The 15101-nt window shown below is 40.2% G+C and overlaps 1 protein-coding gene and 1 long non-coding RNA gene across 3 annotated transcripts in view; one reads left to right on the top strand and one right to left on the bottom strand.

Annotated features, from left to right (window-relative positions):
- Positions 1-2427, bottom strand: part of EIF4B (eukaryotic translation initiation factor 4B) — a 28047-nt gene extending 25620 nt beyond the window's left edge. For both annotated transcript variants that reach the window (XM_090273231.1, XM_090273232.1), the window contains exon 1: positions 2347-2427. In XM_090273231.1, coding sequence (XP_090129357.1) covers positions 2347-2359 — 13 coding nt within the window. In that variant the 5' untranslated portion in view covers positions 2360-2427. The remainder of the gene's footprint in view (positions 1-2346) is intronic.
- A 219-nt stretch (positions 2428-2646) lies between these two features.
- Positions 2647-15101, top strand: part of LOC150011824 (uncharacterized) — a 28474-nt gene continuing 16019 nt past the window's right edge. Inside the window, exon 1 of the long non-coding RNA XR_016510682.1 lies at positions 2647-2682. This is a non-coding gene — a long non-coding RNA (uncharacterized LOC150011824). The remainder of the gene's footprint in view (positions 2683-15101) is intronic.

The raw sequence follows: 15101 nt of genomic DNA, 5'->3' as shown, positions 1-15101 counted from the left end.
GTGAACAGCATAAATGGCAACCAATGAAACTATTTTTAACTGTAAGGGTCAGCATTGTACAAAAACTACCAATGGATACCATCCTCTTTCTATAAAAATAAACAAGATCCTACATATTGTCATTTTGAAGTGTTATGCAAATGAAAGACTTTTGTGGGCATACTTAAGACTATATGCAATTTTAAAGCATTTTAATCTCATAGATTAACCTGTATCAAACACATTTAACATCAAGAAGTATACTGAAAATACACTGATAATTTTATAGCTTTATTAATACAGCCATATGGTTGAGTGACCAATACCTGGGAATACTGACCACTCAGCAGTCAATGCAATTGATTTGAAAAGATTCAAAGTGTGGGAAAAAATTTTGAGAAATCCTCAATTCAAGGGCAAACTGTCAGGTGCAACCTGTGCTCAGATACTAGCACAAGGTCCCTTACATACTACACAATCTAAAAAGACTTATAAAATTAAAGGAGATGAAGGTTTCCAAGGAGGGGGAGTAAAAATGGAACATCACAAAGCAAATCCCATTAAGCAGTCCGGATTTCACTCAACTCTGTAAAATGAATGACAGGAATTGCTAATATGTCTTCCACTTCTAAAAAATTCCACAAAAGTTACAGAGAAAAAGAGTACAGACTTTTCACTAATTATGACACTAAGCCGTCAAGATGGCAAACCCAGGCTGAATAAGCACTTTGCTTCAGATAAAGCTTTTGGGCAGCGCCCCAAACTTATCACATGGAAGTCAACCTTGTTATTTTCAAGTTGATAATGGAGAAGAGTCAGGAATCTCAAAGATTTTGACCTTGCTCTGTCTGCCACCTGCTTACAGTGTGACCTTGAACAAATGACTTCATTTTCTTCAGCCAAATATACCATCATCTGCCTACATTTATCTCACAGAGCATCAAATTGACATAAAAGTGCTTGGTCAACTGTCTAGTGCTACACCAATGAAAATGTTCAAATCCATCCCAATCCCTCAACATTACCCCAAGACATTACACAATCCTTAGTCCCCTATGTAACAACAGAGATGGTAAATTCTTGGTGAGAAATGAGTGTCCAGAGATAGAAGGTGTTCAATAAATGTTTTGTAGAGTGCAGGGTCGTCCCACGGAAAAGGAACTACAATTGATCCTCGGTACTGTAGGGGTTTGGTTTCAGGACCTCTGGATACCAAAATCCTCATTTGCTTAAGTCCTTTATATAGAATGACACAGTATTTGCATATACCTATATACATCCTCCCATATATTTTAAATCATTTCTAGATTACTCATAATACCTTATACAAGTGAATACTATGTAAACAGTTGTTACACTGTATTGTTTGGGAATAAGCACCTAGTAGTTGTGCACTTATTAAAAAAAAAGAAAAAAAAAGAAACAGCTGAATCCCACCACTGAAGCTATAAAAATTCAACCAGAATGACAGCTGTCAAGGGATCTGATCTTGATCTCGTTCACCACTGCATCTTCAACACCGCGAACCGTTCCTAGCATAGTTTGCGCTCAGTAAAAACGTGTTGGCTGAATTAAAAAAAAAAAAAGCCGAGAAGGAATCTAGGTCTTCACCCTTGCTTCCTCTCCTCTAGCACGTGGGTGCACCGTGGAGGGTTTTCCACCCTCACTTAACTGTAGTAACTTCAACCTCCAAACCTAACACATATACCCTTGGAACAAACAGGCCGGGCCACACTCTAAAAGAGGAAGAACAGAATGTGCAAGAACATAACAGAAAGCAACACAGGCACGTAAAATCTTGCCATCTGCGCTCTCGCGCGTGCTTTTAAGGCGCGCCCGTCTCCACTACCCTTGGCTCCCCTACAGCGCACGCGCACCGCTGCCATCCTCCGCCCCTCCACCGACTCGCGCTCGCGTTCTAACTGCCCCCCCTTCATTCCCCTTCCCCCATTCCCATCTGCAACGGCCTCGCGCCTAAGAGACCTAGTCTAGTGTGCAGCCGTCCGCGCGGCAACCGCCTCCTTCCCTCCACGCTTCCACGGTGGCACAGTGCTTCATGCCTATGAGAAGGCCTCACGCCTCTCGCAGATTCCTGCGCCTCTTCATTCCAACTCAAGAGTCCATCATTACTCCCCGCTCCAACCTCGCGCAGATGGGGTGAAAAGGGTGTGAGGGGGAGGGTGTCCTTTCCCTTCCCACAAACATCCCGAGGTGATAACCTAACACGGCCAAGCCGCCAGCCTGCCGCAGCCCTCGAATCCGAAGGAAAGCAGTGCCGCCCATTCCCCGACTCCAGGGAATCAATGGATCAGGCTCGGAGAGTGGCTTGGTAGCCCGGTCCTTGTACGCACTCGGCCGCTCACTCACCTGAGGCCGCCATGTTGGGACAGGGAGAGAGAACGCAAAGGACCCGGATGAAGCAATCACGTGATTACAGCGGGAGCGCCAGGCAAGGAGACGCGAAACTGGGAGGGGGCAGGGAGGTGAGGAGTGAGACAGGAGGCGGGGCGTCGCTGCTCTAGGTTCGAGCAGCAGCGCGAGGAGGTGGCGCAGCGTCCGACGGGAAGACCTGTGCGACATGTGTCCAAAGGGGTGGGGCCTGGGCTGTCGTGAAATCCCTAACGCTTTACGTAGAACTACGCGCGGACGAGGGGCACGGCGGGAGCCCCGGACCGGGTCTTCTGATTCGTGGACTTCCTGTCGGTGGGTTAAGCGGAAGGGGCGGGGTCGCGCTGACAAGGGTCTCTTTTCTGGGACGAAATGGTAGCGGGCAGGGCTTCAGAATTGGTGTGCCATAGTTGGTTTTCTGAAAGCGAAAATTCTGAGTTTCTTTTTCTTTTTTTTCTTTTTTCACTGTGTGGTTGCCTCCCACCCGCGCCCCCAACTGGGAACCTGACGTGCAACCTAGTAATGTGCCCTGACTGGGAATCGAACCAGCGACACCTGGCTCGCATGCCGATGCTCAATCCACTGAGCCACAGCAGCCAGGGCTTGAGTTTCTTTTTAAATCCCTTTTTGTTGAAGAAAAAAACTCCACAGTCCTGGGTAAGGATGGTTTTAATTGGGCATGTTTAGAAGGAATAAAGTAAAACAGAGAACACTTAACTGGCCATAGGCTTTAACCTCATTTAATCCTTTATTTTACTGGCTAGGTTCAGTCAAACTCAGGTCCGTAATTTCACAGACGAGTGCTATCCATGCTTCTCCAGGTAATGCTACATTTTATTGTATGTTATTTATCATATTAGCACTTCACTCAATGAAAACTTTCATTGGTCATCTGCCATGTGTCAGGCACTGTTACTGGCTTTTTTGAGTACTAGAGATAATATCTCCCCAAAGGAGGTTATAATCCAGTGAAGGAAAGATAAGCACTCTAGGTAATTAAGGTGGTTTTGCTAAAAGGTGACTGGGTGCAACTTTATTTTTATTTATTAATTCCTCACCCAAGGATATGTTTATTGATTTCAGAGAGAGAGAGAAACTTTTGAGGGAGAAACATCAATCAATTGCCTCCTATACGGGGGCCCTGACGGGATAAAAACCCAGTGTACAGATGGAGGCTCAAACCAACTGAGCCACCCGGTCAGTCCTGACTATGCAACTTTGGATGGCCTGGTCAGGGATGGTCTCTGAGGAAGTGACATTTAGACTGAGATCTGAATTACAATAGTCAGCCCTGTGAACTTCTTTAGGAGGAGCTTTAGGAGAAGGCAGAGGATGCACAATTAGATCAAAAGTTCCAAGGCAGGAACATCTTGGCAAGTTGATTTTGGAGGCTGGTAGCTGGAGTATGGTAAGGGAGGGGTACAAGATAAAGTTTTAAAAATAGGTAGGAGTTGGATCATATGTGACTTTGTAAACCAGGTTTAGGAGTTTGGATTTTATTCCAAGTGAGTGGGGAAAGCATGGAAGGATTTTATATGAGGGAATGTCATTAAATAAAATTTTTAAGAAAAGTGTCTTAATGTGGGTGGTGGTTACATAGGTGTATGTTTATGTAAAAAAATCCATCACATAGTACACTTACGGTTTGTGCAGTTTATTTATAGAAGTTATACTTTAATGTGAAAAAAAACCCCACAATAAGAATACTCAGGCTATTGAATGGAGAGTGGATTATACAGATGCAATAATGGAAGAGAAAAACCAGTTAAGAGGTTCTTGTTACTGCCAGGGCGCTATTATGACTTTTCATGGACTCCAGACACTTGTCTTGATAGGCCCCTTTCTCCATAAGAACACTATTAAAATTTTTATTTTATGATTGTTGGTATAAGGACAAATATACATTAAAACATTAACTGAAATTTTTTTTCTTATAATTTTAAAATAACCTAAAATGTTTTTGAGGTCTCCTAAAAGCATGGTGGGGCGTGGGCACTGTGCCTGCTATGCCTACTGGGTAAGTCAGCTCTAGCTGCTATAATCCTGGTGAGAGAAGATGGTGGTCTTGATGTGAGTGTAGAGATGGAAAGGGATATATGCAGAAATATTTTGGAAATAAATATAGGACACAAGAGAGGGAGCTGTCGAAGGTGACTCCCAAGTTTTTGGCATGAACATGTGGGTGATGCCATTTACTTAGATGGCAAAGCCTGGGGTGGAGCAGGTTTGGAGAGGGTGTTTGGGCTCTGTTTTGGCCATACTGAGTTTGAGTAGCTACCAGTTCAGTGCTTCCCATATTTTAATGTGCTTACAAATCACCTGGGGAATTTGTTAAAAACCATATTCCAATTTAGTAGGACTGGGGTGAGCCTGAGATTTTGTATTTCTTCTGGTTTGGATAATTAAAATGGGATGATATCTGAGAATTAAGAAAAAAAGTGCCTGGCTGCTGTAACTCAGTGGATTGAGCGTCGGCCTGTGAACCAAGTGTCGCTGGTTCAGTTCCCAGTCAGGGCACATTACTAGGTTGCACGTCAGGTCCCCAGTTGGGGGTGCGTGAGAGGCAACCACACAGTGATGTTTCTCTCCCTCTCTTTCTCCTTTCCCCTCTCTCTAAAAATAAACAAACAAACAAATAATAAAAGATATTAATTAAAAAAAAAAGAAAAAGCATTGTCCCAGTTACCATTGTAAATAGATTTCAGAAAGTTATGATAAAAGCCAAATAGCGACATACAGGGTAGGGAGAAACTTCCAGTTACTAAGCACCTATGTATTTTAGGGTAACACAGGCACTTAAAAAGCTAGTTTGCATAGTCCTCACAATGACCCTCTGAGGCAGTGGTCCCCAGCCTTTCTGGCACCAGGGACTGATTTTGTGGAAGACAATTTTTCCACAGACTAGGGTTGGGGGGATGGTTTCAGGATGATTCGAGGGAATTACATTCAAGCTCACCGCCTGCTGTGCGGCCAGGTTCCTAACAGGCCTGGATGAGTACTGGTTCGTGGCTTGGAGGTTGGGGACCCCTGCTCTAAGGTTAATATTAATACTATTTTAAAATAATGACTCAGGCTCAGAAACAGTAAATACCTTACGCAAGTGCCAACAGCCAGCAAGTGGTAAAGTGGCGGACCCAGAACTGTCTTTCTCAGGTTTATGTTCTTTCCAGTTTCCCAGAGACTTCTTAAAAAATAAAGAAAACTTAAAATCTCAAGATAAGTCTACAATGACCACTTTGTAGCATTTGTTTTGAAGAAACCCAGAAGAAACAAACTGTGGTAGTTATCAATTGCTGTATAACAAATTACCCTAAAACTATTAATAAACACTTATTATCTCAGTTTCTGTGGGTCAGAAATTGGTTACTGAAAGTCACTTTCCAAGTCCTGACATTTGCAGTGTCTCTTATATTCATATCCTCTTCTCCATTTTCCTATTATTTTCTTTGTCATTTTTCACCCTGCCCACTGCATTAGTCTCCTAATGAGTCTTCCTACCTACAGTATTTCCTTGCTTCAATCCATGTAATGTGTAGCTACCAGATTTATTTTCCTAAAGTATAGGCCTAGGCATATTACCCTGCTAACAAACTTTCCATGATTCTACATGGCTTACGCAGACTTTCAAGGCTGGTATAGTCCAATCCCAAATCACTTCTTTCCTACTATTCTCCCTGGTCTGTTATGTTCCAGCCAGGTACACCTGTGTTTTCCTAGCTTAGTCCCCCCCCCCCCCTTTTGCTCTTCTGCCTGGAATACGCTTTCCTCCTTCACTACCAAATGTGTTAACAATATAAGGGCTCTTTAAATGTCACCGTTTTTAGGAAGCTTCTTCTGAGCTGCTTTTCCTGAACCCCACCAGGACAGTGCTATATCTTCTTTTGGCATTTGCCACCTTCTTGAATTGCCTTCACTTGTCCATCAGCTCCTCAAGGGCAGAATCTATGTTGATTACCTCTGTTTTCTGTGCATTGGCACCTGGAACATTGCTGGTGCTCAATATATATTTGCTGGTGTTAAAGTCAGACTTTCAAGGAATTATATACATTTATTGAGGAGGTTTTCAAAAAATTATCATGACACATTGATTTATATGCCTGGATTCATTTAGTGTTCATCAAACTGGAAAATGTAGCCTTAAAAAACATAGGTTTCTTTCACAGGAAGAAAGCAAAAAGCATTTCCTCCTTTAGACTTTTTCAAACTGAAAATGTTTGGAAACTAAGTTAAAATAATAAAGAAAACAAGCCAATGCATATAAGTTTATATTTGTTTTCCAGAGTCTGAATTTAGTAAGCTAACTGGCTTAATTTAATATTTGATGTTCTTACAATAACTTGGTTGAAATTGTCCAAATTTTATTTTGGAAACCACCCTGTGTGTATGTGTGTGTGTGTATGTATATATGTAATATATATGTATATACATAATTATACCTGGCAGTTAAAAAAATTTCAACAACATTAACTATAAATTTTAGTTAAATAAAACATTCCCTTGTCTTTCTCTGAGCCTTAGATTTCTAATCTGTATAAGGAGGGTATCTAACTAGATGATTTCAAAGATATTTTGTCCTTTCATGACTCTCTGATGCTAATTGTGGGTACTGTGATCTTCTTTCTGGTAAAGCTGGCAAAGACATTCTTCAGATAACCAGGACTAAGCTAATCCGTGAATAGGATATGGTTCATATGCCAGTTACTTCTATTTTGTTCAGCTTGTGTAGCTGAAATAATAGATTATCATTGTTTTATCTTTATGTTCACACAATCTGAGCAAAATATATCACTACCTTAATGATGTGTATTTCTTTAAAATAAAAGTTTGTTCAATCACTGAATTTTGAATATATAAGGTTAATTTGAAATATGTATCAATATTATATAGGGGTTCTATTTTTGGTATGGTAAATAAGTTTTCTGTAAATCTACCCTGTCATAGAAAACAGTCAACTCTGCGTGCGCGCGCACACACACACCACCTCCACCACCACCACCACCACCACCCACAAAAAAACCCCAAAGCAAAACAAAACAAAAAACCCCACAACTATGTGGAAAGCCCTGGAGAAAGGCAAGCAGATTTTGGAGGAGAGAGGAAACTTGGAAGAAGGTACTGATGTGTGATGGCACAGCCCAGTATGGCTGAAGCTTCCCTGGAAAACCTGCCACATTTCTGCCTTTAGGAAGGCATTGCCCAGGACAGTCTCTGCTCTCAGAAAGTCTGTGTGGGGGTTAGGGGGTGGTGGGGTGGAGGCAGGCAGGGAGCTGGGAGGGGGATAGGGAAGAGGGTAACCAGAGTTTGCTGCAAACAGTTCAGCTGAGGAAAGAAAAAGAACCAAACTGAGATCTGAGCTGCTGCTGTCTACCTAAAGGGAGAGAGTTTGCAGTTTGGATCTAACTCATTTAATGGCTTACTGAAATAAAAACATGAACATCCTTGGAGAATATATTAGTTTCCTATTCCTGCTGTAACAAATTACTACAAACTTGGTTTAAAACAACACAAATTTATTCTCTTAACAGCTCTGGAGGTCAGAAGTCTGAAATAGGTTTCACTGAACTAAGGATAGGACTGGAAGCCCTGGGGGAGAATCTTGTTTCCTTGTTTTTTCCACCTTCTGTGTACTGCACACATTCTTTGACTCATGGTCCCCTTCCTCCATTTTCAAAGCCAGAAATTTCAGGTTGACTCCTTCTTACATTGATCACTCTGACTCTTACTTTTCTTCTGCCTCCCTCTTTTACTCTTTTTTTTTTTTTTCGTGTTTAACTGTATTTTTTCCATTTCCATTTAGCCCCCTTACACCCCTCCCCCCTGCTTTCTTTCACCCTTAAGGACCTCTGTAATGTATTGGGTCTACCTCTAATCCAGTAGAGTCTTCCAATTTTAAGGTCATCTGGTTAGCAACTGTAATTCCATCTGTAGCTTTAATTCCCCTTTGCCATGTAAGGTAACATACTCACAGGTTCCAGGGATTCAGATGTAGACATCTTTGAGTGGGCCATTATTCTGCCTACCACAGAGAGATAAAACAGAATCTAGAGTCTTCACAATATAACATTCACAATGTACAGTACATAATCAAAATTATTCAGCATATGAAGAACATGGAAAATGTGACCCCTTTTCCAGGAACGAGAATCAACAGAGGCCAATCCTGAGATGACCCAGATGTTGAAATGATCAGACAAGGACTTGAATGTATCTCTTGTGACTGCTCACTGAGATAAAGTAAAATATTCTTGTAATGAATGAAGAGGTAGGAAATCTCAGCAGAGAAAATGTAAAAAGAACCAAGTGGAAATTTTAGAATTAAAATATCTGAAATAAATTTCATGATATAGAATTCAGAGCAGAATTAAGAAAGAATCAATACTGGAGGGTCAATCAATAGAAATGATCAAATCTGAAGAAGAGAGGGAAAAAAGTGAACAGAGCCTTAGGGACCTGTGGACAATATGAAAAGATACATCTTATTGAAGTCTCAAAAGAAGGAAAAAGAGATGGTGTAGAATAATATTTGAAGAAATAATACCCCCAAGCTGCCCACATTTGGTTAAGAATCAAGAAGCTCAGCAAACCCTAAAAAGCATAAGTATGAAGAAAACTCTGTGCGCTTGTCAGATTCAGAATACTAAAAACTGATGACAACAAGAAAATTTTGAAAGCATTCAGAAAAAAGTGACATCACATACAGGAGACCAATAGTTTGAGTGGCCATGACAGAGGAACAAGATTTTTCAAGAGCCAGAAGAAAAAAAATTGCTCTAAGGTGTAAGCACCCTGGAATTTTGTATCCTGAGAAAATGCTGTTTGGCAATAAAAAGAATGGAGTATTGATACATGCTACGACATTGAAAACATTTTGCTAAGTGGCCCCACATTGGGAGCCAAATAAAAAAACCCAAAGAAAACATTTTGCTGAGTGAGAGAAACCAGTTATAAAAGACCATATATTGCATAATTCCATTTAGATGAAATGATTAGAATAGCCAAATCTATAAAGACAGTGTACCAATGACTGCCCAAAGTTGGAATGAGGGATGACTTAAATAGTATGGAGTTTCTTTTGGGGGTGATGAAAATGCTTTAAAGTTGATTGTGATGGTTGCACAACACTGTAAATTTAACTAAAATTCCCTCTGGATTGCTTCAGGAATTGTTCTACTTCATCTCCACCAGGTCTACCCAGCACACAGCACCTAGATCAAATTTCCTAAAACAGGGCTTTGTGATGGTTAACTTTATGTGTCAACTTGACTGTGAAGGGATACCCAGATAGCTGGTAAGACATGATTTTGCGTTATTTTTGTGAGGGTATCTCTGGAAGAGATTAGCATTTGAATTGATAGCCTGAATAAAGTATTGTCTTCAGCAATACTGGTGGGCGTGATTCAGTTCGATGAGGACTTGAATAGAACGAGGAAGAGGAAGGGTGAACTCACTCTCTGCTTGTGTTGAGACATCTATCTTCTCTTGACGTTGGACATCAATGCTTCTGGTTCTTGGGCCTTTTGACTTAGAGCAAATTATACTGCTGGTTTTCCTGGTTCTCCAGCTTGTGGACAGCAGATCATAGAACTTACCAGTGTCCATAATTGCATAAGCCAATTCCTATAATAAATTTTGTCTTATGTATCTCTATATATCCTCTTGGTCCTGTTTCTTTGGAGAACCCTGACTAATATACATTCCATCTCTTTCCAAGGCCCTACTCCCTAGCGTTGAAAGCACTTCATAATCTTCTTTCAGCTTGCTTCGCCAACCTTTTCTGTTGCCCCCAACTTCTGCCTTCCCCAGAGAAGGTGCTGAGCTTTCCAGCTGTTACTAGCCTCTTTATCTGAAATGGCTGTACCATCTCAGTTTTGCCAAATCCATTGCCAGAGAAGCCTTACCTATTGTTCCAAGTCATCTTGTTGGACTGGTCTCCTATTTAGTTGAGTACTTGGTTTATTTCACTCTCCTAATTAAATGACAAACCCCAGGAGGTTTTTGTACAGTTTTTTTTCTCTCTCTCCTCCAAGGTCTTCTACCCTGTACATGTTCTTTTTGATGAGGATTTCTGCTTGAGGAGTGTGGATGAGTTTTTCTGCCCAAATCCACCCTCCCTCACCAAAGATGTCATAATTTCCATTTTTTGACTTGGAGATGGTTAGTCAAAGGAGGAACTATGGAGGACTTCAGCTAGAGATTTGCCATGTAGTGTTTTTAAACTGAACCCAACTCTGGACCCAGGCAGGAGAGCAGTCTGGGGCTGCTTGTTAGGACAGGCTTGTTTGACAGCAGCAGGCTCGAGTTCTCCCACTTTCCTGTCTCACTTACCAGTTCAGATTTTTTAATGCTGAAGTATGTTTGAGAAATAACTAAAGGCCTGGCCCCTGCCCCTCAGGAGTTTATAAATCTACAGTTAATTGTATGTTTTTGGCAGGTATTGGTAAGAAAATAATTCAGCTGATTAATTTTTTATTGTATGTCTGGATAAATGAGAAATGAATAGTGAAGTACTCTCTAATAAACAAAGGTAAGTGCAATAGGAGACAGCTAGGGATGAAATAATCACAAAGCCTGGTCAAGTTATACTCTTTTTCATTTTGATTTTGCCTTCCTTGGGATAGTCTTGTCCCCCTTTTCTTTCCTTATCCAAATCCTGCTCATCGTTTAAGGATCAGCTAAGACCACTCCTCTAGGAAGCCATTTGGGATGACTCCAGACTCCATTGACCTGCTTTGAATACCAGGATCAATAATCTATACCACAGTTTAGAGCTTAATCAGGTACTTAAACTCTATTGCTTTGTGTGATTTCCCAACTAAATTCTAAGTCCTTTGAATAATATTAATAACAAGAAAGCAGATAATATTTATCAAGCATTTTTATGAGCTCGGTACTATGATAATATATATATTTTATCTAATTTCATCCACCCAACAACCCCATGAGGCGATACTGTTATTATTACCATTTTACAACTGAGGCAACTATGTTATAGGATAATTTTCTAAAAGGTAAAATAATTGCTCTCAAACAAATGTGTAGTGAATACACATCAAAGATTTTATTTAACTCACTAATTAAGGAGGAAACCTGCAATTTGTTAAAAACCAATTGAAAGAAGAATCAATTGAAAGACATTTATAGGCTATCAGGAATGCTGAAATGAATTTGCTAGTAGGTACAAAGCTGATTAATATCCTACAGGTACGAAAATGTAATATTTGGAATCATCTTTTTGCTGAGCAGAAACCAATTTTATCTCACTGGACAAAGTTCATTTGCAATTCTATAGACAAAATCCATTTGCATCAATGTCAATTTTTCCAATTTACAAAGCTATAAATTAGTCAAATACAATCAAAGGTTATACTGAACACATTGATTATCTTCTTGGTATACCTGAAAATAAGATGGTGAAGTCCTATTGAGAGTCTTTAAAATAAACTATTTTTTATAACCATAAAAAATGTCAAAGGCACAGACCCCTACAGATTCAAATAACACCGAAGGGTCCCTGGACAAAGCCCATAATTCAATTGTGTTGAAAAAGCACTCAGGAATCTTGTGTTTATTTCAAAGTCTTTCACAAATTTTTCTGCAGAGACTGGTTCTTGAGTTCTTCCATTCTTCAGCATCTATCACAATACCTAGTTCATATTAGGTGTTTAATCAGTGTGGGCTTGTTGATTGATGAGAATTATTGAATGGTGGATTATAAAATGTGTGGTAGATTGAAAACCATGACCAAAGTATTTTGCATCTTTTTCATCAAATTAGAGTCTGTTTTCTTAGTCCTTGAATCTGGAAATGCCTTGTGATTTGCTTTGACTAATACATACGTCAAAAGTGACAATGTGTGACTTCTGGAGCCTAGACTTTCAGAGACCCTGCCACTTCCACTTTCACTCTCTTGGGACCTGCCATTTCCAAGTATGAAACTTAAGCTATTCTGCCAGAGAGCCACATGGAGGAGAACCAAAGCATCCTGGCTGACAGCCCCAGCCAACTGCCTTGGTTGTGAATGAGACCGTCCTGGACCAGGATGGTCTAGGTGACTACAGTTACATGAACAACTTCAAGTGAGACCAGCAGAAGAATTGCCCAGCTAAAAACTGCAGATTTATGAGTAAATAAATGGTTATTGTTTTAAGCCTCTAAGTCTTGGGGTGTTCTGTTACACAGTGATGGCTAAACTGATATAATACTGTCTGTGCAGTCATAGACTATCAGCCAGGGGAGGGAGACAAGTGTTTCTTCTTTGGGGATATAGGCTACTCATCATGATTGAATTTCCTGGCTCAGCTACCCTGCACCCCAGCCTGTTGGGATGCCTATGGTACTCCTTGAAGGAAGTGTCACTACCTGGGTATGTGGTTTGGCCCCAGACCTTTAGATGCTCATGTAGCCCCTTTGACAGGATCATTATCTGCACTGAGTGGGCACTCATAGAGAAGCAGAAGCCAGTCCTCTTTAAAAGAAGAGAGGCAGTGAACAAGTAACACTCTTCCAGGAAGTTAATATCTGAACACAGATTTGTGTACTCAAATTAAAGTACAAAGTTAACCTTATCATAATATTTTCCCCTCCCTTCCTTGAACCTGTATGACACTTTTACTTTTCAGACATCTTTCTACTTAGCTTGTTTGAGCCCCAACCTAGCCCAGTGAGTAAGAAGGATAAGTGGGGAAGCCAAGAGATTTGCCCAGTACCACACAGAGGCTTAATTGTGGGCCAGATCTCAGGCCTGCTATAGTGCCCAGTGGCCCAGTGCTGGATACTGCCCCATGGAGGTGCCACGTGCAGCCCTTTTTTCCTCAAGAATCCTTGGTCTGGGATGCAAACCCAAGACATACATATGAACTTAGGATGATGTCAGGGTGTCAGTGTGGTGTCAAGGAAAAGATCTAGTTCAGTCTTCTGGCTCCATCAGCTGTGTGATCCCAGGTAGTCACTCAGCCTCTGTTAAGTCTCAGTGTCCTCAGTGAGATTAAAATTGTATCTACCTAAAAACCTGTAAATAATGATTGCATCTGGAGTGAGTTATGGGTCTGGGCATCTGGGCTAGTAGGAAGACTTTTCATTGTATACCTTTTGCGCTACTTCACTTTATAGTTGTGATGATTAATTTTGCATATTAACTTGACTGGGCTAAGGGATGCTCAAGTAGCTGGTGAAACATTATTTCCGGGTGTGTCTGTGAGGGTGTTTCTGGAAGAGATGAGCATTTGAATCAGTAGAGTGGGTAAATCATCCTCACCAGTGCCGGTGGGCATCATCTGTTCTGTTAAAGGCCTGCATATAACAGAGACAAAGGAAGGGCAAATTCACTCTCTCTGCTTGAGCTGAGAGACCCATCTTCTATTGCCCCCAGACATTGGCACTCCTGATTCTTGGGCCTTTGGATTCAGACCAGGACTTACAGCATTAGGCCCTGATTTTCAGGCCTTGGACTTGGACTGAATTACACAACTGGATTTCCTGGTTCTTCAGCTTGCAGATGGCAGATCATGGGACCTTTTGGCCTCCATAACTGTGTGAGCCCATTCCCTTAATAAATCTCTCATGTATATCTATATGTGCCCTGTTCGTTCTGTTTCTCTGGAGAACCTTGACACAGTAATCATAGGGCAAACATTATTCATTCACTAACAATACTAATTAACCAAGAAATAAATTATTAATCCATAATAATTCTAATAAATGTTATATCTAAAAATAATATTTTGTCTTTCTTCAGTGGTATACCTAGAGTATTTGATGCTTCTACCTCTAAAGGACAAACTTATTTTTAGAAAGTATAATTATTTTCTTGATTCACTTTAAAAAATTATTTATTTATTTGTTTGTTTTATTTATTTTATTTTTAGAGAGAAGGGAAAGGAGAAAGAGAGGGAGAGAAGTATCACTGTGGTTGCCTCTCACTCGCGCTCCCGACTGGGGAACTGATGTGCAACCTAGTCATGTGCCCTGACTGGGAATCGAACCAGTGACACTTGCCTCGCAGGCCAATGCTTGATTCACTTTTCAGCTGTAAAACAATTAACAGTTTAAAGATATTATTTAACTTAAAAGATATTTATTCAAATTCCATAGAACATTTCATGTATGAACTAAAGTTTGCATTGCTAAGCAAATTATACCTTGAAATTTGCACTGTCATTATTTTAAATTCCAAACACAAATGAAAATTCTAACTATCCACATAGAATGGCAGAATTGGAATAATTTTTTTTTTTTATAATCACTGTGTGTGTAGTTATTGCTCATCTAGTGTTTAAAGCCAGGAATATGTATTATCACAAGAGATAGCTGGGCAAGTGCTTGGACAATTCTGAACTGTTACAAACTTTCTTCAAGATGAATGGGTATAGTAGAAAACATTGGGTATTCACTCCATATAGAATACTGTTTATTAAAAGATAATGAGTGTATGTTAATTTGAAGCATACCCATTTATTATTAAAACTCAACAGTAATTACAGCAAATTGTTATTAACTTATACCAACAAAAGATGTTCTCATGGAGTATTTTACCATTGACCTTGTTTAGAATTGCCCACACATGAAGATAATAAAAACAGACTTTTAATCAGTTTTATGAATAGTTTTAAAATTCTCTACAGACAATATACCAGTTTATTGCCTAATTCAAGGTGGACTACTCCCACAGCCCTACCCTCCTTCCAAGGTCCTTGTTAAAGATCAAATGGGATAATATTTTCAGGGGTCTCAATTTC

Source organism: Furipterus horrens, unplaced genomic scaffold (genome assembly GCF_987537825.1).
Source record: "Furipterus horrens unplaced genomic scaffold, mFurHor1.1.pri manual_scaffold_4, whole genome shotgun sequence".
In the NCBI taxonomy this organism is placed as follows: domain Eukaryota; kingdom Metazoa; phylum Chordata; class Mammalia; order Chiroptera; family Furipteridae; genus Furipterus; species Furipterus horrens.
Note: the sequence above shows the minus strand (reverse complement) of the source record. Positions and strands in the feature narration are given on the sequence as shown.